This window comes from Vidua macroura, chromosome 4, assembly GCF_024509145.1.
Source record: "Vidua macroura isolate BioBank_ID:100142 chromosome 4, ASM2450914v1, whole genome shotgun sequence".
Lineage (NCBI taxonomy): Eukaryota > Metazoa > Chordata > Aves > Passeriformes > Viduidae > Vidua > Vidua macroura.
The window spans coordinates 61,917,236-61,942,942 of NC_071574.1; the positions used below are offsets into that span (position 1 = coordinate 61,917,236).

The 25,707-nt window shown below is 39.6% G+C and overlaps 1 protein-coding gene across 5 annotated transcripts in view; it reads right to left on the reverse strand.

Annotated features, from left to right (window-relative positions):
• Nucleotides 1-319: 319 nt before the first annotated feature.
• The window catches only part of PPP2R2C (protein phosphatase 2 regulatory subunit Bgamma), a 193,620-nt gene continuing 168,232 nt past the window's right edge, over nt 320-25,707 (reverse strand). For all 5 annotated transcript variants that reach the window (XM_053975874.1, XM_053975875.1, XM_053975877.1 and 2 more), the window contains 3 exons: nt 17,845-18,014; nt 13,142-13,233; nt 320-3,168 (listed from right to left, as the gene is read on the reverse strand). In XM_053975874.1, the coding sequence (XP_053831849.1) occupies nt 2,877-3,168; nt 13,142-13,233; nt 17,845-18,014 (554 nt within the window). In that variant the 3' untranslated portion in view covers nt 320-2,876. The remainder of the gene's footprint in view (nt 3,169-13,141; nt 13,234-17,844; nt 18,015-25,707) is intronic.

A 25,707-nucleotide genomic window follows, 5' to 3' on the forward strand; every position in this document is an offset into this window, starting at 1 on the left:
GTCCAGGTTGGGCTAGGAGCAAAAGAAAAAGCTGGTCCTGGGACTGAACCTAAAGCATGTTTCCAGCTCTGCTACAGCTGCCCACACTCTTCATCATACAACACCCTAATCCCACTCAGGGCACGTATTCCCCCCTTCACCTGCCACAACACTTGAAGTTCCCACAATAGCTTGCCCTCCGTGTCCTGATCCCCGTGACTCTTCCTCCTCTGTAAAAGGAGCCAAAACAACTCTTTCTTGCCTAGCTTAAAAATAAGCTGTGCCTTGAAGTCATCTATTTATGCCTTTTTTGGTTGTAGTTTTATTGAAAAAGCTGGTATTAACATATTTATATTTTTATTCAACAACAGCTAAGTTGTGCAACACAAAAAATGCAGCCATGAACAACAGCTTTCAAAACAATCAGATTTACCAACTTTACTATCACTTACTCTACACCACTGAAAGCTCAACCTAAAAAGAGAAAGAAAATTGGAAACGTTCACAATGACGATGTTAACTTTCCATACATTCAAGAAACCAGGAAACCGATCTGTAACAGTGATGTCAAAGACAAGAACGGAATACTGGTCTTTGAAAGGTTTCTATTTGTTTCCTCTAGAATTACTTAATGATATTTTGGTTGGGTATTTAATTAGTTTTATAAAGCTCCAAAGATATATTTGTTAATTTAATTTTAACATGGTCTTTTTGGTACCCAAAGCTGTAACAAAGTAAGGTACTTCAAATTTAAAAAAAAAAAGGTTGCATTAAGATCTGCTTTATAATAAGTTATCTATAGAATCTTACTTGAGAATGTTAAAAGCTAAATATATGTTTTACAGTATCTCTAGCTGTAAATGCCAATATGAGCTGATAGCATTTTTTTTTTCTTTTTTTGAGCTGCAAAGATTAATGGAGGGGTACAAAAATCAAAGAAATTGTATGACACCCTTGAAGCAGTAGTTTGGCATTAACAAGTTCTCTATACAATTTACCACACTCTTAAACCTTTTTACAAGGGAAAAGGAAAAGGCAATTTTGTTAAATTTCGTTAGAATAAATATGTACATATACTGTCCATGCCTGCTACAGCACACAGTATTTTATAAAACAAACATTCTTTGTTCCCTTTAAAATCTCCCTACACATTTCATACCATATGTGTTTAGTGTGGCTGGAAACTGGTGCACATGTGTTTGTGCTTCTACACACAAAATATATAGCATTGATCTAGAAAACTTCAAACAGACAGATTTCAGGTGTGGTGTTGAGATGTCATATAAAAGCTCTAGACTTTGTTTTTTTGTTTCTTGTAAGCAGATTTTCACCCACCCTTCCCCCAAACCAAAATACAAAAGCATGCAGATCCCTTCATCAGTACATTCTCCACTTACCAAGAAATCAGTGCATAATGGCTTAAACACTTTTTTTTCTGAGGAGTTTTAATATGGGCTGATTAACAGGTCATGTGAGTTGTGCTCTTTTATTAATGGTTAGAGTAGGAATCCTTTGGGATATTGAATTTTCTGCCAGAGCTATTAAGGGTGCAGCAGAACTTTCTTTTCCTGGATTAAGAGGACTTCCTGCCCACTGCACCGTTCCCGTACCATTCCTGCATGCCTTACTTTGTGTGTACTTTCCTTTTCCATTTATGTCACCCATCATTACAGAACAGAGATAGATCTAACAGCATTTCTGTGGAGGAAGGTTTTGTTAGGTTTGGATTTTTCAAATTTCTGTGTTTCTCTTCAGGACTTCCCAGAAGTGGCCTCATTTAAAAGTGTTAAAATTCACTGAGTGGTGCTGCCTCTCGCAGTACCATTCTTTTCACAGCTACAGATACCAGGCATTGCCTGTATTCTCCAAAGGCCAGGATTAACATAACCATTCTGCAAACAAGGGACTTTATCAAGCCTCTAGCAGGGATGTAACTTTGTTCCCACTCAAGTTGGTTGCTGCTGTCAAGGAGAGCACTTCTAGCCAAGGTTTCTAGAGCTCCAACCCCCAGTGGTAGCACGGGTTTGTGTGTGAATAGCCAGGTAGCCAGGCTGTGTCTGACCAGCCAGTCCCTCCAGAGTTGCAATGCCAAGTTTTGTAATAGTCTTCACACAATGAAGACACTACTTATTGTTTTAAATAGAGCAAAGAGAACCATGGAGAATAAACTTCTTAAAATAAGCTGGCTGAGTAACTATACCAGTGTGTCACTTAGTCACTTGGGAAGGTGAAGCACAAAGTAATGTGATAAATAAATAAATAAACAAATAAACAAATGAACAAATAAATAAGAGGGTATTGTAAAAAAGGGAATGGGATAGGCGAGATGGGGCAGCTTTTCACCAGCAGGGATTCTGCTTCCAGCTCTAATTCTCATGAGCTCCCTCCAGTGTGCCACGTGTTCTACAGGGATGTGGCTATTCATTCCTTCAAACAGGCTGGGCCTAACTGAAAGACAGGAAAACAGCACTGGAAAAAAAAAAAAACAACGAAGAGATTGAGGCAAAAAGCTCTAACAATGTGGTAAACGCTGTGCACTGCAAAAGCAGGAAGGGCACCAGAACACCACAGTCCTGCAAACCACTGAGATCCTGGAAAGGATGGACAGGGGCTGAGGAACCTCAACCCTCCTCAGGAACACTCCTAAACTGCATAAATATCCCTGTTTGTTTAAAGGAACCAATACAGACCACGGTACTGGATTTGCACTCGTGCCTTTTACTCATACAGTTGCAGTGATGGAAAATAATTGGCTTGCCACCAATAATGATACAGGCTGAGGGATGAAAGGATGCAACCTACAAATCCCACCACAGAAGCCACAATTTTTGTGAAGATCACATCCTTCTACAACTCTCAATAGGCTGGTTTGTAAATATAGAGGGATATTGATAAATCTAGTGCATTTCTGAGTTCACTTTATCCTGAAATATGTACAGATTGTTTGTCGCTGCTATAGCAATGATGTTCTCGGTTGGGTGCCATGCTGTGTGCAAGATCTTCTTAGTAAAGTCCAAACTGTCAACACTGATGTCATCTTTCCTCCGCTTGCCTCCAACGCAGACTCTCCGGGGCTTAAGGATGGCTCGTGGTTTGCTGCTCTCCCGGGAAGCCTCCAAGGTAACATCCCGCTTGGTGTTGCGGTCAAACATTCGAAAAAAGTTGTTATACGCACCTGTCATTATCACACTGCAGAGAGACAGAGAGAGAGCGACAACAAAGGCAGTTAAACGGCAGCGTGTGCAAAGCCCACCAGCATGACTGGATCAGGACAGCCGAGTTTGACCTTAGGGTGAGCTGTCTTCTTGTTTCAGACGGGAAAGAGTAAGGAAAAAAAAGGGGTTTTCCCAGTACTTGCCAGAACGAAGAGTTTTCTTCTACCAATGCCTTCCCCTCCCATATTATTCAATGAAAATTACAGTTACCTCAAATAATGTCTGCTCCCTGACATCATGAGAATCCCATCAGAAGATAATAAAAGCAACATGTTTCAATAAGTTATTTTTAATTACCCTCCAGCTTTTTATGAGTGCTTAAGGATCATACATTTCAGGCTTTTCCCCTTTCTCTGGAACTTTAATGACAGCTGAGTTTTACCACGATTACAGAAATAGTCTTAAAAATGCCCACATATTTCAAATCTTTTGATACAACAGTAAGGTTTAGTACATAATTATATATTTTAAAGAGTATTTTGAAGAAGGGTGTTTTGAAAGGTTCTGAAAAATCACACTGAATTTGCACATGTAAATTCTTTCCAGATGAAACTCTTTTTCTTGCTGAAGCCACAGATCTTGCAAGTCTAGACATCATTAACATTTGTATCTACAATGCTTCTTAGAAATAAACATACTGGTGTCAGAATTCTGGCATCTCTTACATGAAGTCTGAACGAAACATCAAGTCAGGATATATTTCTGGGTCTGGGAGAAAAGGATAAAAACATACCTCGATCTGTATAAAAATTACCTCATTAATCAGTTTGCAGTTTGAAATAATAGATTGCCAGTTGCTTCATTCCCCTAGTCCCCAGGGGAGGATATTTTGTCACTAACTTTAATGAATTCAGGATTTCATCCATGGCCCTCAGGTTATTGGATTAGCATAATCATGAGTTTCAGAGCCTTGTTTGAAAGCTCATCCCCTGTGAACTTTTTCCATATGTGAAATCAGGGCTTTTCTCTACTCTCGTATCTCAGCCCCAAACAGGGTGGTTTTGTTCTGAATTCTGTAAGAGTGTATGCACCCCAAATGGTCAAGTCTCCACAGAAAAAGCTGTACAGTTTTAAGACTCAGGCAATCAGTAACTATTTGCCTTTCTAATGGAGTCCAAAAGAACATATTTGACGTGTGTGACATTAATAAACAAACCTCCATCTCAAATGACAGCTGCTTTCACACTTTGCTGTTGAGGGGGGGGGATCTGTGTTGAGCAGCAGACTGGCCAGGGAAACATGGAGCATATGGGAGAATATGGGAGAGCTCACAGGCACGAGCCATACTCTCCACCATACAGACACTCACTAGCTGATCAGATTAGATGCTCCTGGATTCAGGAGTGCCTTACAGTGTGTGCACAGCCTCCAGCCAGAGCTGCCTTGATCTCATTTGGGGCCATTAGGAGCGACTGTAATACAAATGAATGATATACTGGGAAAGCACAAATGTGAGCTGTGCCCCTCATTGCTGTGTCTACAGCTGGGGATGGGAGCAGTGCAGGCTCCAGTGCTGCTGCAGGGTAACTGGAGTGGGTGTGCTGTGTTTGTGCACTGGGAGCACCCAGCTCCGCCCTGCTTCCATGTCTGCTGATGGCATACTGCAGCCTGATGGCAGCTGATCCCACAGAGCTCTGTGCAGCTCCTGGAGTGCCAAGGGAACTGCTGCAAAACCTGACAGTGCAGCACAGAAACCCAGCACACATTGCCCTCGGCAAGAGCTCACCTACAGCCTTCATCCCATGGAGGCTGCAGGGAGCTCGCTGCTGGGGGGATGCACAGGGGCACTTGTCCACACGCAGCCCTGTCCAGCCCTGGCAGGCAGCTCCTTGCTGCTCTCCAGCTGCAGGACCTGCCCCTGGTTGCCTGCAGAGAGGTTTCCCTTTCCTTCTCACCTGCAAAAGGCCTGGCACAATCCTGCCTAGCAAGGCACAAGTTAACAACCTCACAAGCTAAAAAACAGGAGTCAGTGTGACAGCTTGATAAAATGTATCCCAGAAGCTGCAGAAAGCCTATTGATCAAGATTAGTGCCCATTTCAGAAATTGAATCAACAGCAGTAAATCAAATGTTTCATTCCTTCCAAATCACCATGTCTTGTCATTACAGCTCCTGCTGTAACGGTTATTCGCAACATGAAAAAGTCGAGGTTATTTCATATCTCAGCACTAACATACACAATTTGTGATGCAGTCCATCTGTATATTTTCCCCCAGGCAAAATTTTGAAACAGGTTTATAATGCTGGGGGGGCACCCCCGTGCCACAGGCTGCAGAGCTGTGGCTCCCAGGGGAAAGAGGAGCATCCCTCCTGATGGCAGTGGCAACTGTCTGAGAAGAAGCTTTCATGCTGGCAGAGTACCAGTGCACCAAATGCAGAGAGAGCTGTTTGTTAAGGGTCTTATTTTAGAAGGTTTTGCTTGCAGTAAAACTGCCTTTACAGTCCATTTGCTTTTTAATTTCTTGAACTCTTGCATATTTTTAAAAGTCTGCTTTCTTCATTTGGATTTACTGCAGTTATTTTTTAACATATGTAGATGACTACTTTTCATGCTGGCCCTATTTATTCTGCAGTTTAATGGCTCAGTAAAAAACAGCATTATGTAAATGAGAAAGTGTCCATTCTTGTTCAAGGTCACAAACACAGATGGATTATAACCTTACCTGCTGCTTAAAGTAATAAAAGAGAGTGAAAACTAGATGTAAGCCAGCAATTTTTTTCCTGTTCAGGAAAATACAATGTACAATAATGGAGTCTATGTGATAAGGAGATTTTTTTTTTAATAGTGGAATATAAATTGTAGCTCAATGTAGGAAGAGTCTGTTCTGTATTCCCAGACACTGCTCTGCACAGCAGTGTTATGACAAGGGCCTGCACAAAACCCTTGCAGGAGAGGCTGGTTCAAGAAGCCAAAGCCCCTCATTTAAAACAGCCCACACTACTTCATAGGTAGCAGCCCAGAAAAGCTCTGTCTAACCACCTTTAATTTTCCTTAGAAGGCAGGTTTACAAGCTGTGCTACACAAGGTCAGAGGTGCCATCATCTCCCCCTTGCACAGGTATTTCGGACACAGAACACGCTCCAGTGCACGCTGAGGAGCAGTGTACTGATAGCTCAGGCTGGAGCAAAGCTGCAGCCTGACTGCACCAGCTCAAAACACCACAGCTACAGGCAGCATGACTACAAAAACCCCAAATAAAACAACACCACGTCTCATGTCCTCCCAAAAAAACCCCCCAAACCAAACAAACAAAAAAGCAGGGAAAGACCCCAATGGCTGCAGTATGACTACCACTACCTACATTTCACTGTCTGCAGCCCAGCCAGTGCTCTGGAAGGAGAGACAACATCCCATACCTGCAGGGCCGTGAATGCATTTGCACAGGCCCATGTTAACCCTCCTGTGCTGCCCCAGACAGGGAACGTTTTCTCTCAGCACGGGGCTGCTCTGCAGAGCACCAGGAGTATTCTCTGCTCCCTCTGTTCAATCTGCTCCAAGCAAGGTCCTGGCAATTCTTCAGGTAGGTGTGTTTGGAGTGAGAACACAAAATGTGACTGATTCCTCCTGCCTGCACTGACACGGGGCATACCTCCTTATCAGTGATGCATCTCACTGCCAAACTTCAGTCCTCATGTGGGGTCACTGCGGCCCAGTCTTACCCCTCCTTTTATTTTTTACCAAGAATAACAAATGAATCTTTACAGAAGGTAAAAGGCGAAAGGGAAAACTCCAGTACAAGGGTGATCCCTACGTTTATTGACTTTTCACTCCCTCCCTAGTCACTGTTCTGTTCTCTTTTTTTCTTTCTTCCCCTCTGATTCTGATTCTGCCTTTACCACATTTTCCACATGGGTTTCCCTTTCCCCCTCTCTTCATTCTCTCCTCTTCTTTCATTTCCAAGTATCCTGCTCTACAGCTTTAAAATAAAAAACTGCCTTATCTGCTTCTCTCTTCCTTTTCCCACCCCTTTCAAGTCTTTGTTTTACTTCTGTAGGTCTCACTGTTCAGCCTTTCTGCTCACCCTCTACCCTCCAGTCTTGAAGACAATTTGCTTGGCTCTCCACATGTTTCGGTTTGCATCCCTGCCTTCTTTGGGCTGAAGGCTGGGGAAACAGCAAATCCCCAAGAACTAAAGCTCATTTGGGCAGGATAGGTAGTTCCCAAATTAGCAGAACAGTAACTGTACACCTCCCATTCAGTTCAGGCTTCTTCACTCTGTGCCACGTTGATCTGGTAGCCAGCAATAATTCAGGTAGGGTTGTTTTTCTAAAAGTAAATTTTCAATCTGTAAAATTGTCTGGAATAAAGGATTTGAGAGAAAAAAGTTCTTCCTGTTTGCATTGTAACAGTAATACTCAAAAGGAGTAGATGTTTACCTATGGATAAAGATTTTATTAAATATGACACCAGCATTGTACCACTGATGTTTAATTTAGGGCCAGAGTTTTAGGGTCTACAGAAGCAGCCTCTCAACTACTGATGGCCTCGGCATCTTTAATTATTTTAATACTTTTAAGCACCTGAGTCTCAATATTTTGGTTTTCTTAGTGACTTTGTTAAATGAAATGCTTCAGCATGGGATTTTCCCTGCTAAAAAGTTCTCTTGAGTGGTCAACAAATTCTCTACTTCACCAGCTTCACAGGCATTTGAATAGGATTTTCACCATTTTACTAACATGCAATGAGATATTCCATAATACTTCTTAGGCAATGAGATTTCATCAAACATGTCAGTCACTAAGAACTGGCATATCTCTGTATTTCTCAGATTTGTTATTCCCATACTTCCTCTTAAATGCTGCAGCCATTCTTGCACACAACAGCCTTCATGAAAATCGCTCCATTTAGCTGCATTCCTGGATGTCAGGGATTGCCCTGATAATTTGGGGTATCAGCTGGAATTAAGGCTTGCTTAAAAACCAAACCATTACTTGCTCCACATTGCTTTGTGTTGTTTTTCTTGTTTAGGGCTTTTTGTTTGCAATTTTTTTTGTTGGGTTTTTTTTTTTTTTTTTGGTGGGTTTTTTCAACTCTTTGATAATTTTTGGCCTAACTCTGGCCCAAATTAGTCTTCCCAGATGCAGAGAAGTTTTTATTCACCTGCAGATTTCTACTGTCTGGAGAAATTCAGCCTGTTTCATAGTTCCCCTCTTTCACTGTTGCTCACGAGACCATGGAAGCCATGGGATGGTGTGCCAGGACTAAGAGCAGGGCTTGGCAGGGCTTCAAGGACCCACACACACCCTGCTTAAGGGTGATAGAAAAACTAAACCAGCACAGCTGCCCTGCACCTCAGTGGAGATGTGGCAGCAGAACATCATTCCTTGGGGCAAGAGGCAGGGCTTGGGCTTTGCAGGCGTGAAGTGAGGAGACTCAGAGAGCAGCTTCCCCCAGAGCCTGCCCCCATACTTGCAAATCTCAGCAAACACGTCCCTCAAGCACCCAGAAAAGGGACCTTTTCTTTGACCTGAAACTGTTTCCCATTTATATTTTGAGCCCCTAAATTTTCAGTATTTCACTGCCATGTGTACCAGTGCAGAAGAGAACATTTGCAGCCTCCTAGGATTAACATGTAAGGTCCACCAGATCTGGTTCCATGACAAGCTGACCCAATGAAAGAAAGGATTGATTCCAGAAAAACTCTCAAAAACATTTTTCATAGGAATAAAAAGAGAGATTTATTATAGCAAAGGGAAAGGAGGAAGCATTGTTGCAAGCAATGAACTCCTGAAATACTGGTAAATTTTCCAGTATGCTGTTCTGTGTAAAGTCACTGACTCCCCATCACAAAGAAGGAATTTATTTAAACCAGGGGAGGAGGCTGCTAGAAAAACTTGAGACACTTGACTTGGATTCAGGGTTGATTCAGGGTGGCACCCTCATACAGCTGGCTGGCGTAAGACTGGGAATAAGAACAAGGGATCCCCAAGTACTTCCAAGCTAATATTTGACATGCCAAGCTTTGAGAACGAAATGATGTCTTCTAGCTCTCCAGCATGGAATGTGCTGCCAGACAGGAATAGACTCTTAACTCTCACCCAATGGGATCTGCCAATTCCGCCTGATTAGAGTGAAGGCTGATGGATATTCAGGGGGATGAATGACAGCTCAGTAGCAAAGGACTGACTGAACAGTTGTATGTGCCTTCACTCATCTGCTTGCAGCATATCACTTATAATGATGGTAGTTAGAAGTCTCCCTGGCCCCTGCCTGTCCTACACACCCATTCATTTGAAATCTTGAAAAAAATATAGTTAACTAAGGTATTCACTTGCTATCATGTAGAATTAGGTTTTATTTAGTGTTTTTTTCTGGTTTCTTTACCTCTTTACAAAAAGCTTCTGTACCTTCTTTACAAAAAGCTACAAAAGTGCGTAATTTTTAAGGTAAAACTGAAAGCTGTTGACAGTGGGAAGAAACAGTGTCCTCCAGGTCATTATTAAAAGACTTGACTTTGGATGTGAATGGAAGAGCTAAATTAAATTGCTGTATAAGTAGAGCTCACCTATTCTACACAGTCATGTAATGATGTATATACAATAAAGATAGCATGATTTTTGTGTAATATACTCAACTACAGATAATACACGCTCATCTGGATGAATTAGTGTAAGACCCCTGCTTGGCTCCCTCCCCTGACCACTGTTGCCAAAGTACACAGTGATTAATGTGCCCTTCAGCAAATGAGATCAGCTCTGTCTGATTGTATTAGTTCCTGTTCATTGGAGTAACTGAGCATCAATCACGTTCTAATCAGAGCTCACGTATGTTGATTATTTTTGTGAACAGCCTCACCATCAGGTTCTATCATAGCCTACATTAACTTCTTAGTAATGACAAAACTTAATAAAAAGTATTTTCACCTAAATAATAAACACACTTTCATTTTTAGCTGAACAATCCTGTCACTATAAATTGTTATAGCTTTGAAGTCTGCAAAAGATAAAAGCAATACATTTAGAACTGCAGTTATTACTGTTATGTAGATGGATTTACAATCTAAGTGCTGCAGCATCTCTTTGGAGTACAATTGTCAATATGTAATTTTTACCTTTAGTAATAGTCCTTTTTTAAAAACTGCATACCAAGAGACTCAAATTAAGTGACCTTACTGTTCAAATGAACTGGTACCTAAGTATTATTTAAATTATGATCCTCCAATAAAAAAATATTCTGGTAATGTATAGCAATACTTGTCATACTCATAAAGCAAGGAGCTCAAAGGAGTGAATCAAAATATGAGCATCAATTCTAATCCATTTGACTCCTAAAAAGAAATAACTAAATTAAACTTTCTTTTCTCAAATGTTTCCAGCTCCTCTACTCGAGAGTTTCTTACAATCTAGAGCAGCACATTGTGTTTAGTGACGGGTTTGGTAATTGTGCATGACTAATAATGCCTCAGTGTCTGGGCAGTACAATAAATGAAGCCCTCACAATCTAATGTTCCCACTTAATAATTACTCCCTGCATTGATCTTTCTGATCTGTCAAGTAGGAATGAAAATATTACACTCACTTTAAACCCTGATATTGAACAAGAATTCCATTACTACCAGGCAGCTATCCAGAGAGTGGTCTTACCACACTAATGAGGACAGCAGTACTTCATCTGGCCAGAGGAGAGAGACTCTAGGCCTGGGAGTAAGTGGCTGCCCATCCTGTAAAGTGCACTAGGAATTCCTATCAAGGATAAGCAAAATGGTTTGTAAATACCTGAAAAATCCTGGATCTTTTTAAAAGTTTCCCAATATCTACATGATATGAATGCATTGTTGTTCTGTGCCAGAGTTAGGCAGGAATTAGCACTGTCTGTTCTCCAATAAATGCATTAAATTTGATATTTCTAATAGGGCCAAACTCAAGCTGTAACCACACTGATAAAACCCTCTGCTAAAACAACCATTCATGCATTGTTTTGGGAGTTTCAGAGAAAAGCCCCAAAACCTGGATCTTCTAAACTTTCTGTGAGTCACTCCCAATCTTTGACCATAAAAAAAGCCACAACAGCTGGTGCTCAAGTTGCAGTGACAGCAATCTGAGAAGTATTTTGCTCAGTGTGGTCCATCTATGGCCAGCAGTTGGTATCACAGGGGATACTCAATGCTGAGTTAATTATTGTCAAAAAACAAATCACTTTGGCATGCAGGCATTAGAGATAATGGAATATATATGTATTTTCATTTGCATAATGAATGATACAAGGTTAAAGTTCAATTTTTTAGCAAAGACAGACTCTTTCCATTGGGCAGGTAGAGGAACTGAGCAAAGGAAAGTAGTCCAAAGAGAAGGTGCCCCTTACCCAGTGCATAGCATAATACTGATCTGCATTTGTGGAGCACAGGACTAGAAGAGACCTTGTTCTGCACTTCCAAATTCAGACTTGCAATTTTAAGCAATGTTACATATAACTGCTTTCACAAATTTCCTGAGCACCACCATCAGAACAGTTGGGTTTCTTGGATCTCCACCACTGAGGATGGGAAGATAGCCTGCCACTGTTTGGACAGGTACGAACTACCTCTAATTTCTGGGTTATAACTACCCATTGACTCTCAACACCTGCTTACTGTTGTGTCATTATCACTCACATTTATGTTAGCTAGATTCTCTTCCGCTCTATGTATATCTCCTTGGTATATTTACTACAAACAAGTAAAATCTTGGCTTCTCTTTTGCTAAGCTGATGAAAACCAAAGTCCTGGCCTCTCTTCTTTAGAGCAGCTGTCCATCTGCTCGATGAGTTCATCCACCTTGGAGATGAGGGACAGGAAATGTGTAAATGCAGTTCAAAGGTCTTTGAATAAGAGCCCAACATAATGTCACCACTATCCCTTTCTCTGCTGGATAGCCCAGTCTTGCCCATTCAAGCAAGGATCATATTTGTCTTTCACAGATGTCTCAGACTGCCTGTTTCACAGCCCTTGCCCACTCCAGGGTGGGCAGGCCTGCTTCAATACAATGAGACAGACTGTTTTCCAAAATGAGAGGCTGAGCTGAAGGAGCAGTTCTAGGCTCAGTGCCAAACTTCTGCCTCTTGGCTCCTAACTCTGATGAACCAGGAGTCACTATGTGTCACTCAGTATTGGCTCCTGTGCTCTCTTCCACATGCATTTTGTAGACTGCTAATCCCTTCCAAAGTCACCTAGCATACAAATATCCCTGAGAGCTGTTTCCAACTGCTAAGAAGAAGGTTTGTGCTCTTTTTTTTTAACTAAAATCCTCACCTTGAATTATAGTCTTGGATTTGATCCATTTTATTAACCCAGTCCTCTTGGCTGCTCAGCTATTCCTGTACCATATTTCTGCTCCACAAAGTACTGCCACCATTTGCCAGCATTAGGGCACTAGCCCACTCAATCCTTGCTTGTACTCTCTGACTTGCTCCAGTATTCCTCATTAAAATGTCCAACAAGATACTATGTCCAAGATAAAAACAAGAATCTCTCCATCAGTGCATGGGGAAAGGGACTGCTCTGATGGAGGGAGGTATCAGAAGTGTCCCTGGGCAGCATTTTGTAGAGAATCAGTGGGTGCCTGTGATGGTCCTTCCTCAAATCCATTTCCAGTAAGTGAACTGAATTTCTGGGGTAGCTCATGTGCAACTACAGGATCATGTAAGTTTCCTTAGTGTGTTGCTGGGATTTTGTGAGTTGGCACCACTCTTTTTAGCTTTTGCAGCCTATTTATGATGTGGGTGAAAATGGACATAATTTGAAGAGTTTTTTCCCCTGAGGCAAGAGCCAAGGTTATTAAGGCATACATCATTTCTAAAGCAGAGACACAACTGCACAAACATCCAAACATCTATCAACCCAAACACTGGCATGTGATTCTGTACATTGATGTGGAAAATAATCACCTGTAACCACTTTCAGTTTGCTCCCATCATATGGGAGGTCTTTTGCTAAATGAGGACAGTGATGGACAGAAGGATGGATTGATTACCTGTCTGATCCATTCCATGCACATTCAAACTTGTCAAAGATGCAGTCGTTTTCATAGAGGGAACATAACTTGCTTCTAAGGTAATCATGGACCTGTTTTAAAGAAAATAACTGTTATTCTTGAAATCAAAGAAAATATAAAAATCCACAACCAGCCCTTCACTTTCTTTTTTGTGTTATCTCCTAGGTTCACTTTCAAAATGCTGCATAGATTGGTAGCTCTGCAGAAGATACTGTGTTTAAGCTCCAAAGAAACTAACTGTCCTTTTCCACAGCCCAGTTAACCAGGTGCTACAGAATTACTGCTGCAGGAAGGCACAAAACATGCTTCCCTCAGCAGGCTGCAGACCACCCCTCTTCAACATATTTGTTTCCTGCTTGGGTGATTTTCTCACTGCTAGCCTAATTCCCAGAGACATTTCAGCAGCTGATACCCTAGATGGGCTAATTAATGTGCAAAAAATCTAATTTAAATAGTAACAAAAATGCCATATTCCAAGTGGACTCTCACTTATGGCAGAAAGAACTTGGCTCTATTAAAAGAACATTTTTGGTATTACATTTATTTTTGTAAGGTATTTTAGAAGTCAAATACAGCACAAAGTTGTAGTTGCACAGGCTGCAAACAAGAACACTAATTTAGCCCAAGGATTTCTCCTGTTTGGCCAAGACTTAAAAACGTTGCAAATTCTCACTAACTATAAAAGTGAGACTGCCCAGCAGAAGATCTCTCTCCTCTAGGCCACACATCTCTGCTGAACAAAGATTATCATAAAGAAATCTCATACAAACTGTTTCAGTCTTTTTCTTAATTTGATTTTTCTTCTGGATTATTTGGTTTATTCCATAAGGAAATAATAAGGTAGAAAATCCCTGCCTAGATAAATTTATTAATGCACTTACAACTTACAAACTGTAAAACAAAGTAGGTGACCTCCTGGAGAAACACACCAATCCAATGGCCCAAGGGTATTTTAGCTATGACATCCTGAGGTTACAGGTTCTTGCAAGTCCAGTGAAACTGTTCCTGCTCATAGATGCTCAGCATCCTCCTCTGGCCTGAGAGCACAAACATTTTTTCTAGTAAAATAACTTCTATCAAGACCAGATGAGGGAAAATGACCTTTCACTTGGATTTTCCTTAAACGTACCCATTTTTGATAGTCAAATTGTACAGTACCCAAAGAACATTTGTAGTGTAAGATTATTAAGGATTATAAATTTTAGTTATGGACAAATTTTCATTAATAAATGAACACTGAACTGTTCATGAACAGATAATGCGTTATACAGCAATTAATTGGCAAATGGCAGATAGAACATTCCACAATTAAATGCATTTACCATCACAGTGAGTCACAACACTTTTACTATTGATGCAGTTTCCTACACTCTGTATTTAAATCCTTTCCTTTCTCTTTACTTAAAACCTTTTTATGTTAGCAGTGTAATATGTTACAGAACTGGAATTCTTTCCTTTGTCATGCTTGTGAGCTCCCAATACTTGGAAGAAATAGAAAGGCTGGGTAAGACAGAAGGAAGTAGTTCACATTTGCCTCCGTGACTGTCATTTCTAGGTCTTTCTCTTGTTACCATTTCCAGCAGCCATCTGTCATGACCACTGTCATGTACACACCCTTTGCAAAGTGTGTCCAAGTCCACAGCTTGGAGCTGTGCCTTTCTATCAGCTTTGTCAAAAAGGATTTTGCAATTCGTCTCTCAGATGTCTTACCTTGTCAAGACTGTCAGACTCACCCTACTGCCTTGGGAAACCACCTTGTTCCTTATGTGGATCTTTTGAGTACCACATTTGAGCACATTCAGACCCTCAGAGTCAGTGACAAGAAAGAGTCAGAATGTTGGCATATTCATCTGTCTCTACCAACTGAGGGTAAAATCGATTTTCCTTGTTTGTTACACCTTGTTCTTACCACATATCAATAGTGCTTGAAAGCAAACCAAACTAATTCCTCACTAATTACCAAGGACCTTTCCTTCACTGCAATGTTTTAGGTCTGACCCTCATGGAATTATCTAGCAATTCTGTGCTCTGGACTAACACAGCAACACAGCTATGCAGGGACCTGTTTTATTGGGACTGAATAGACACTACCAGGAATTTCACAGGTAGGTGACACATTGGTCCAAATCCCTATGCTACAGACCCTGCCTAAACTGGATCAAGCCATTAACCAGCTATGAATCTGCTCATCTTGCTGCTCCTAAGGCTTCTGCTGGGGTAATTCACCTGGCAGCATCAGAAGAGTAACCTGTTAGGCAGGGTTGCCTTGCAGCATTCAAGCTCTGGCCATTCCACTGCACTGCTCTTTTAGTGCTGTCCAGTGACCATACTCTGCCCTTTTTTCTTTGTGTGACACAAACAGAAGAAAATCATGTTGAAACACTGTCAGCAGATAATGTGCTCAGCAGGGCTGCAGCAGCTGCTCTATGCAATAGCATTGTTTGAGCCACAGCATTGATACAAAAAAGAACCTGTATGAGGAACTCATTTTTGTGTGTTGGGTTTTTAATATTAAAACTGTAAGCTGATAATGAAGCAACACAGTTATGGACTCTGCTCTTTATTACAACTCTGTGTGAAGTCTAATGTTGAGATCCTCACTATTGCAGCTAGGCAATATCTAAGTGCCTACCATGCAGTGGATGAAATGAGAAATTCAGTCTTTTAATGAACACCTTTTGATCTTTTAATGATGTATAGTCATCATAATTATGTGGATACATAACTGAAAATGTTAGGTTTATTTGTTGCCTTACAGTGATCTACTCCAAAAAAAACCTTTTGAGAAATTGCCAAGTTTATATATGAGATTTAGGTTTGTGAGAGATGTCTCTAAGACAAATTATTTAGGGGAGTAATTTAAACCACTTTTTCTTAAGACAGAATTCTCTACTCTCTGCAGCTTAAAAACATGAAAGGTTCTCAGAGCAGCTGGATCACATGAATCCCACGGAATTCTGTGCTATTGGCTTCCCAAGGCCCCTAGTTACAGATTCTCCTTTAGTTGACTGCAATGCCCAGCAACACATGTATTACATTACATTACATATCTTTACAAGGATAAATATTTGAATGTGAAGGGTAACCCAAAGATTTAAGAACACTCTTATATTTTGCTGTATGTTTTTTTTTTTTATATTATATACGGGGTTTTGTTGTTGTGGGTCTTGGGTTTTTTTTCTATAAACTTCTCAATTTTCCCCAATTATCAGAACTCATTTTTCAGTATTGCAATTATCAGTACTCATTTTTCCCCATCTCAGCATGAAGAAATATAACTTTAATTGGCCCTACTGTTGGGTGCCAGACTGATTTAAAAGTGACCAGCTTGTTTCACAGCTGTCTACATGAGGAAATAAAAGCAGGTGTCAAAATCAAGACAAACAGGTTGGCTTGACCAGCTATTCCTCTCCAGGGACAAGGCTGCCTACTAAATTAGCATAGGTATAAAGCAATATATTACCTAAATTCCCCAAAACTGAGATTCTATTCTATTATACCAAACATAGTCTCACCCTTACTTTCCCACTCCACTTTCACAGCATATCAACATTTCTAACACATTCAGCATTTAATGCAATGTCATTTTAAGATAAAACCCAATTCTGTATACTTAAAGGCAAACAGGCTCAGATTTTCCAATATTAACACACTGAGCAGTGAACATTTTCCACTGAAATGTATGCATTGTAAAACACTGGAGCCCACTCTGTCTACTAAATGCTAGGTAAAAAATACTGGAATTTTTTTTTTTTTTTGTTTTGACAAGAAATGCGACCAAATTCTCATCATGGTTTTAAAAAAACAATCTTAATTATAATTACTGTGAGCTACTGTATCCCACCTGCTATTATTTAGACACAGAAAACAAGGGACTTATTCAGCACAGGATTGTCTCTCAGTGAGCAGCACAAGCCAGATGAATGACATTTTTCCTACTTTGCATACACTTTTTTAGGTAACGGATTTTTTTTCTTACTGCATTTTCATAACAAGCAGCTTCTGTGTCACAGACATATTTTCCTTCTTCAAGCCAGAGTCAAAAAATGTAAGCTCAGCCCTCTATTGCCAAATGTAACAGATGTCAGAGTACAAACTTAGTGCTGGCTGGAGCCACTGGCATTTTGTCTGGATAATATCTCAATGAATTCAGGCAACCAGATGTGTCTGTCTGGCATTTGTGAGCTGCTGTGTCAGTGGTGATGCCAGGGTTTAACATGGAGCACTTCTAGAGCTAGGCACAAGGGAGAAACAGATCAAGTTGTAAAAAGTAGCTCTGAAATGACAAAGGTGTAAACTTTCAGCAGCTCCACCAGGAGCAGAGTGCTAAGCAACACACAGAATCTCTTCCTCAGTTCCTTTTAAATGTTAGTAGTGAAATACATCATTTGAAAGCAGATGCCAAAGTGAAGAGATGATTTCTCTTGTTAGAATAATCATTTCTTTCAAGAGCCCAATCCACAGGGAGTGCTACCTTGACTCCCCAGGCTTTAGACTTCCTTACTAATGCTGCAATTGCCCTTTTCCTGCTATAAGGATGCCACTGTGAGGGTTTTAACCACCTTGATTCTCTTAGCTTGCTGCTTCTCAGATAAGGTTATGAGAAGTTTACAGAAGCAGCCAGTTTTTGAACACTGAGATCCTTTTGTAATGGTGCATTTTAAGACATAGGTGATTCCTACCTGGTACGTTTCTACAGGCTTTGTTTCCATGTTCAGATCCCAAACCTTGACAGTGAGGTAATCTCTTGTAAGCATGTATCTACCGCTGTGACTGAATTTGACATCTGACACTGAAGAGATAATTTCTGAAAAAAATGATCTGTTACTGGGGTCTTCTGGTTCTTCATAAACTGTTCAAAGAAAAAGAAGCAAAAGACAGAAATCAGAATTGTATAAAAATGCTCTCTTGTAAAATCTGAAGTGTGCATTTCTTGTGAAATATGTAATTCAATCTACCAAGGAACACGATATAGAATGAATTGTATATCCAGCACTTAATTAATTCTTTTAACTTTATATAAAAATACAAACTGTAAGCTTCAAACATTACAATAATTAATGTTATAACAATGGAATCAAAGCATGACTTTGGGAAACTATGCAAATACACTGTTCAGTTGATTACAGATACCTACAGCAAGGCATTTCAAGCCTTCATCCTTTCTGGGGTCTGCATACCCCGCTTCGCGACATACCCAAAATCCAGGTGTCCCTGTCACATGAGGGGTGTGTACATGTGGTGTCACATGTCCTGCCACCCCTGGGAGAGGTGGCTTCTCAAAGCCTGCCCTGCTTGCCAGAACCAGCTGGCCTGGCTGCACTGGTCATGTTTGAAGGCATCCAAGATGAAGGACGAGAATTCTAAAAAGCAACTGCAAATTGCAATTACCTCTTCCTGAGAGGTGAGCATAAAATAGACCGGGCTTTACCATGTGGGTGCATGAACTACATAGTTGGTGTGCAATTGCTGACAGTTCTGGAAAGCACTGAACTCCCTTAATGGGATGGTCAGCAGTTCAGTGTGATCTGACAAGGCAGCAGGTCATGAAATATTGCTTACACGATGTTCATACGTGAAAATCCAGCTCTTGTAGCTATGAGATTGGTCATCCCTGTTCAGCTGTACATAAGAATGGTACTGGATGACTCTACCCCTCCATCAGGGGTGCTTAGAGCAATTCTGTTGTCTTTCTGCAGGTATCTGTGTCCCTGTGATCCAACTGACCTCTGTGGTAAACTTCAGTAGAAGGTCTGGCTTTCAGGGTCCTTTAACTCTCAGAAAATCATAGGGTTTTGGGACATATGCCTAGAATATTCTTTGAAAATTGGCAATTTAGTGAGCTTCATTTTTAAGTTTCAAAAGCAGGTGAAGAAAAGCCATGTGATGAAATATGAAAGCATGCTGAAAGCAGAAAAACTTTTTACTGTCAGTCAAAATGAAGTTTTTTGTATAGTCCACTGGAACATTTCTCTCTCAATTATTTTATCCATGACTATGATTCAGACTGTTGGAAGCAACAAGGTTAGTTTCCATTAGGTGAAATAATGTTCTGCTGAAAGTTAAGGGTGAGTACGTGGGTGAAGTATGTGGGGTAATGCAAAAAATTATGGGCAATTTTCTTTGGGGGTGGGCAGTGGAATGCAGCCAGGCATGCACTTGAGAATAAGGTCTATATTTAAACATGCACCACACATCTGAATGGTAACGAACTACTTCAAAAAGAGTAAAAAATTTTCAGATAGACTGTAAATGAACAACTTTAAATAGCTCTTTAAAATTTTGCCTAGACGTTCTGCAAAGCAGGTATTTTGTAATTATCCTGTCAGATTTTCAAGAGAAGTCTGATGAGCACAAAGCAATTATCATTTCTCATACCTCTTCCCTTTAATCTGTCCAAAGTACAAACTTGGCTGGCAGGAATTTCATCCTCCTAATTATGATGTGAAGCTGCTATTAAAACCAGGAAAGAAAAAACCAAGACCCACTCTAACTGAACTACACGTTCATTTATAGCTTAGATATATTTTCTTGGCTCTATGTGGCTTATCCAACTCCCAGTGATTAGAAGAGGAGTGATATTTGTACCTGAATATCCTGCATTTTGTTAATTAATGAGATTAAACAACTTCATTCTTTATCTGCCCCATTTATTGCTTTTCTATGCTTACTGTATTAAGTATTAGAACGACTTAGATTAATTAACTGTGGAACTAACAGAGGCATGAAAGCCTCATATCACTACAGAGAGAAAAACAGCAGTAGAAATTTTAGTAGCAGCAATTCTTTGGAGATAGTTCCTCTAGTCAGCATAACCAGCACAGGAAAGTTGTTACAGGAAATTCAGGAGCAGCTCCCAGTGAAAAGAAGAGAAAGCTTAGCAACTACCTGCATCTGCCTGAGCAACCAGAACAAGGCATTAGCCTCAGGAAATGCAGGTGAGAGAGTGTTCTTGGGGCTTGGCTATTTCTGGTTTAGCATCAACATAAGGTTATGCACATACTGCAAAAAAGCACAATCTTCCTTCAGTTTGCCTAATACAAGTGGAGTACTTGGAGACAGAACAGCAGTGAAGCTGAAGTGATAGCCTTGTGACTTGGACTTCAGTTCAGGCAAGCAATTCAAATTCAGCCCTGACCTCTCCAAGCTGAAAGGAAAAAGCCATGAGTCTGTTTTGGTTTCCAAAACACATTTTCTGTTTATTACTGTTAAGACTTATCTTTTAGAGGCTGCTCTTGTGCCCGGGAGCAATCAATACTTGAAACATGAGATTTCAAAGCTACCTTACTTCTCTATATCTAAATCTTTTTAGATCTAAACTTTACTGATATTTGATTACAGATTCTATTATATTCTTTAATTAATTTAATCATTAATTTCTTAATAAAATCACCTGCCATTAAAAAAGGGTATTTAACTTTCATTTCTGTTGTTTTTGGTAATGGTCACAGTGCTAATTACATGAAAGACACAAAGTTATCTTTCTAGCTACCTAATGAACATAGCAATCACAGATGACATGATGTGCTGAGTTCTCACGTGACACTTGCTCTGACTTAAATGTGACAGGACTCTGGCACAGAGAAGTATCATGGGATTACTGAGGAAAGCAGAGCATATCTCTGAGTACAGCCAGTGTTTAAAGAGGAGCCTGCCAGGAAGACACTGTTCCTGCCCCTTATGCCACCAGCAGACACATGGGTAAACTGGGAAGTCTGCTTAGGGAAAAAAAAATCCTCAATTCCTTTCTGCACAGCTCAGAAGTTAAAAGCCACAGTAGCTTCTTATGGAAGTCCAGACTTTGCAGAGAAGGATGGGTTCATTGAAGGATAGTTGCCAGAGCACTGTCTTCCTGAATCCTGAAGAAAATCTGTAGCATAAAAATATGCTGCTTCTTTCTTAAAAGGAAGTACCATCTGCTGAAAAACAAAGTCTTATCCCTCATAAAAAAATATTCTTGTTTCCTTGTGAATTTCTCTGATCTAATGCAGAATGGAGATATTCCTTTTCCAGTGGATAGGAAAGGCATCTCTAATATGGAGATATCTAAAGTTAAATAAATAAAATGGCCAGGAACAGCAAGAGTAGCTGGAAAGGTCCATTTCACAGCTTCCCTCCTTGACACTGGCCAAAAGAAAGCAGGTGCCTCTGGCAGTAGCCAAAAGAAGTGTGGTACACTAACACCTTGTGGCTCTCATCTGCACTCTGGGGGTCACAGGTGCTGCCACCTCAACTTCTCATTAATTCAACACATTGAAACTGCCTGATTCCACACACCTGAAACTACTATTTATTGGAAAAAAATCATCCAGTAAAGAAAAACAAAATCTAACCCTAAGTAATTTTCAAGTTCAATTCTAAACGAGCAGCTGGGCAGAGCTTTAATCATTGCAGGGTGTAAATTCTGGCATATGTGAACTTTAAGAAATATTAAAAAGAATGCTAAAATTGTCTTCTATGGTGGGTGCAGTGTCACAATCTGACATAGTATAGAAAATCCTGTATTCCTCCTGAAATCATCACAAGAAGGAAAACTTGAAAATGAAGAGAAATCTGCTCCACAGATTTTGTAAGAAATTCCATCAGTCACAGGATAAATTTATAGACAGATTTAAAGGCTCATTCTCTCTAGCAAAAAAAAAAAAAAAAAAAACAAAACAAAACAACAAACTATTTTCTTTCTACTTACAAACAAATAATAACTTATTAAAGCTTTTATTTATTTTTTTTTAGGAGGATATTGTTTATAGTTTGTATCCTGTTCTGGAAATTTCTGGTTTTTTAGCACTTGTTATTACTTAGATTAAAATAATTGGAAATCCTGCACCATGAAATAGATCTCTCCCTCCCTCCAAAGACAGCTAATGGACATAGAAAATGATCCAGTTCCCGTTCAAGGGTCACAGCTACAAAGGGATGAAAACAGCTTTGGCAACAGAGGAAACAGAGGCAGTGTGGTTACTGAGAGGGAGAGGATGGAAGAGACCAGGGCTAACAAAGTTGATGGAACATGACAGGGAAAACAATTTTTCATTTTTATTATATAAGCAAATAAACATACTGCAGCTAGACTAAATTAAGAACTTATTACAGATCAACCTCTGGATTGTACTGGTACACAAACAACAGGTGAATTTCAACTGGACCTGGAAATACCAGTGGTGGATCAGGTAATCCCTTACTGGGCTTTAATTTCATAAACACACAAAATGGGTTCAGTCTCAGGCCAAATAATTTACCATTTGAACTAAATCCTTATTTAAATCCAGATCCCAAATGAAAATGGCTGCAATACCTGATTAGAACATATTGGAAAACAGTACTTGAAATGTATGGGATTTCACTGGTCTTGACAGACTAGCCACAGGAAGAAAAGGAGCAAGAACAAATATGCTTTCCTAATAGATGTTAAATAAAAAAAAATTAACAAAAATAACAAATTCTTGAACTATAATATTTTAAATGGCAAATTAGCACTATTCCCAGGTCAGCTGTGATTTGCTCTACCACATACATTTCATCATTTAGCATCAAAAACCTGAACTAAATTTCATTTGAGCTTCTATGAAAATACTAATATTCTTTCTTTTTTAAAATACATGACACTTGTTACTAATGTTCAACACAGAAAGTTTGTTTGTTTTTTTTTTTTTTTTGTGCTGTTTAATTCAAGAAATGCTACATCTTGAGCTAAGCATAGTTCTGGGCTTATCTCTAATATGGTAGAGATCTCAAGAAGACATAAAAATGGGCAATAAAAATGACCAGAAGTACCAAATTATTTCCATGCAAGGAATGGCTAAACAGACTGGAGTCTCTCAACCTGGGAAAGACCGAGGGAGTTGTAATTAAGAGCGGCATGGAAAGGATAAATAGGGAATGACAGTTCACTTTGTACACTGTCTCTTCCAATCCACAAATAGGGGTCACCATGTGAAACTAGGACAGGGCAGGCAGAGAGAAGATGGTCCTTCATACTATACCTAATTAAGCTGCTAAAGACTTTTCTGAAAGATACTGTGAATGGTAAAAAATACACACAGGTTCAAGAGTAACTGCACAACTTCAAAGAAAGAAAAAACCGCAAACATCCATTTCAGTATTGTTGAATGCAGTTAAGTTCACTTCCACTAAGGTCCCTGAACCTCAAGTTTCCAGCTGCAAATTGCAGAGGGCAAAGATTATACTTGGTCTGTTCTTACATTTTCTGTTGCTACTGCCAATATGAGAGCCAGAACTGGGCTAGAAGGACCTCTGGTCTGCCCAAGTATGGTCATTTTTATGAACTGTTTAAAATCTATATTAGAATTTAATGCAAAAGAGTACCTCAGTTCATTCTAAGAGAATCAAGCCCAACTGCAAGCTCCCATTGAAATTCATGGTCTCTTTATACCTTTTAGCTTCATTATTCATGATAATAATTTGATTTACCATTATTATTTACTCTATCTTTCACTATCTCTGAATGTTTTATTGTTTTGTATTAAACCAATCCACTGATACATTCATCTCCCTTGGAAATTCTTTTTCAATAATAGAATATTCTGCTAATGTGACAATCTTGCCTTCTTGGTCTACACTGATTAATATGGTTATACAGGAGAGGAAGTTTTTGAATCTGCTTTCATAAGCAATCTAAAACACAATTATTTTGTGAAACACATTTGTTTAACATTTTACATTACCATAGCCTGTAGCTATTTATCCTGCTTTAAACTAAAAAGAAGTATTGTTTTATATTTCAATTTTCTACTCACTTTTATATAATTCAGAGGGCACCTCTTTGTGCCCTGGTCACTTCCACATCTCATTTTCTTTCTTTTACTCGAAGCAAAATTCTGACCCTACCTTCACACCACGAGTCTGAAATTTCACCCACCACAGAGCATTCCTTTATCCAATGACCCAGTATTAAAACTAGGCTTCTCATCAATACCTCTAGAGAGCATGGCTTTTAAAAGTGGAGCCTCAAATCAATATTTAAGAATCTGTTTTACCATCTGCACTGAGTTGCTGCAGCTTGTCACAAACCACAAGGGAGGGTGCATTAGTGCTGAAAGGCAAAGCCAGATCAATAGCTAAAGATCAGTGGGTGGGAGCTTCACTACAGAGTTGCTTAGATTAATATAACTTTGCCAGTGAGTTTGTTAATAAAGAGAAATGGTGCTAAAGAGCAAAAAGGAATTGAAAAAACACAAAGCCAATCTAGAAGATCAAGCCTCTTTAAAGCTGGGTCTCACAAAGACTTATGTGCATGTTTAATGCCACGTGTTGTGAGCAATCCCAAGGAGTTAATGGGACATAAAACTACTACTGCTCTACAGCCAAACTGATGTGTAAGTCTTTCTGATCTTGATAAATAAGATTAGTGATAAGTGGGGTTTTTTTCCCCCCAGTGAAAAAAGATCTTGAAAGCTGATTTCATGAGACATTAAAAAGCAGTATTTGCTGCTATTAAAAAAAATAGGCAAACAAGACAGGAATTTTAATAGACTGAATAATTAAATCAAAATTACAGCAATTATTTGCTTTATCTCTGTGTGGCTGGAGGAGATGGGGTTAATGAAACACCTCTTCAATCATAAATCATTTACCATTGCTTCAGGCTTTTCTCTTTCCTCCTAGTATTTGATAGCTAGAAGTATATAAATCAGGTTTTTTCTCCTCAGATTTAATTTTAACATCTCTTGCACAACTGGAGGAAATACTACATAGACGTAACTGTGTTTCTGTAGAAACATTTTTGAATTTTCATTAGCCATGTCTTAAATGTCTTTATTTAAATGTCTTTATACATTCATCCAAACTGAGCAGAATGGAACCTTTGGAGCCCATGCTAAAGGCAGTCTGTTACCAAATTTCAGTGGGATTCCTGCACAAGGAAGGATCCATTCCAGGATCTAGTTTAGCATGCATGAAATTGTAGTAACAGACCTTTAGTGACAGTCATAATTACAAAATTATCAGGATACATTTTTTCATTGGGGATATAAAATCAGCAATGCATATATGCCTTTGTAGTGCATGCTTAAAAATAAATCCAGAACTAGGATAAGGAGAACAAGCCTTCATCAAGCACGAGGTCAAATAATTTCAGAAGCTCAGATAAGTTTCACTCCTGTCACATGAAAACTTGTAGATTTTGCCTGAAGTGGGCATCATTTTGACAGGGACCTCTCTATGCACAAAGGGAGAGCAATGACTGTCTCTCTCTCAGATGACATGAGACCTGACATGAGACCAGATGCAGAAATGAAAAGCGTATTTTAGATGTAAAGCTCACACAGAAGAAAAACAAGTTGTCTCTTTTTCAGTCAGACAATAAGCATCATTCATTCATTTGGAAAGGTCAATATTAATTAGCAAATCCAGCAGGGATAGTCTGTCACTGGCTTTTTTGTGCATCTGGTTGCAAATGAAAGATAATCCATATTCAGTCAGAGGTCTGAAAGGTGCCTTGTCTCTGAAATTCCAACCTGCTTTAAACAACTGGTAAATATAACTAATTTAATTTTAAAAATTCAACATGTTTAAGTAGATTATCG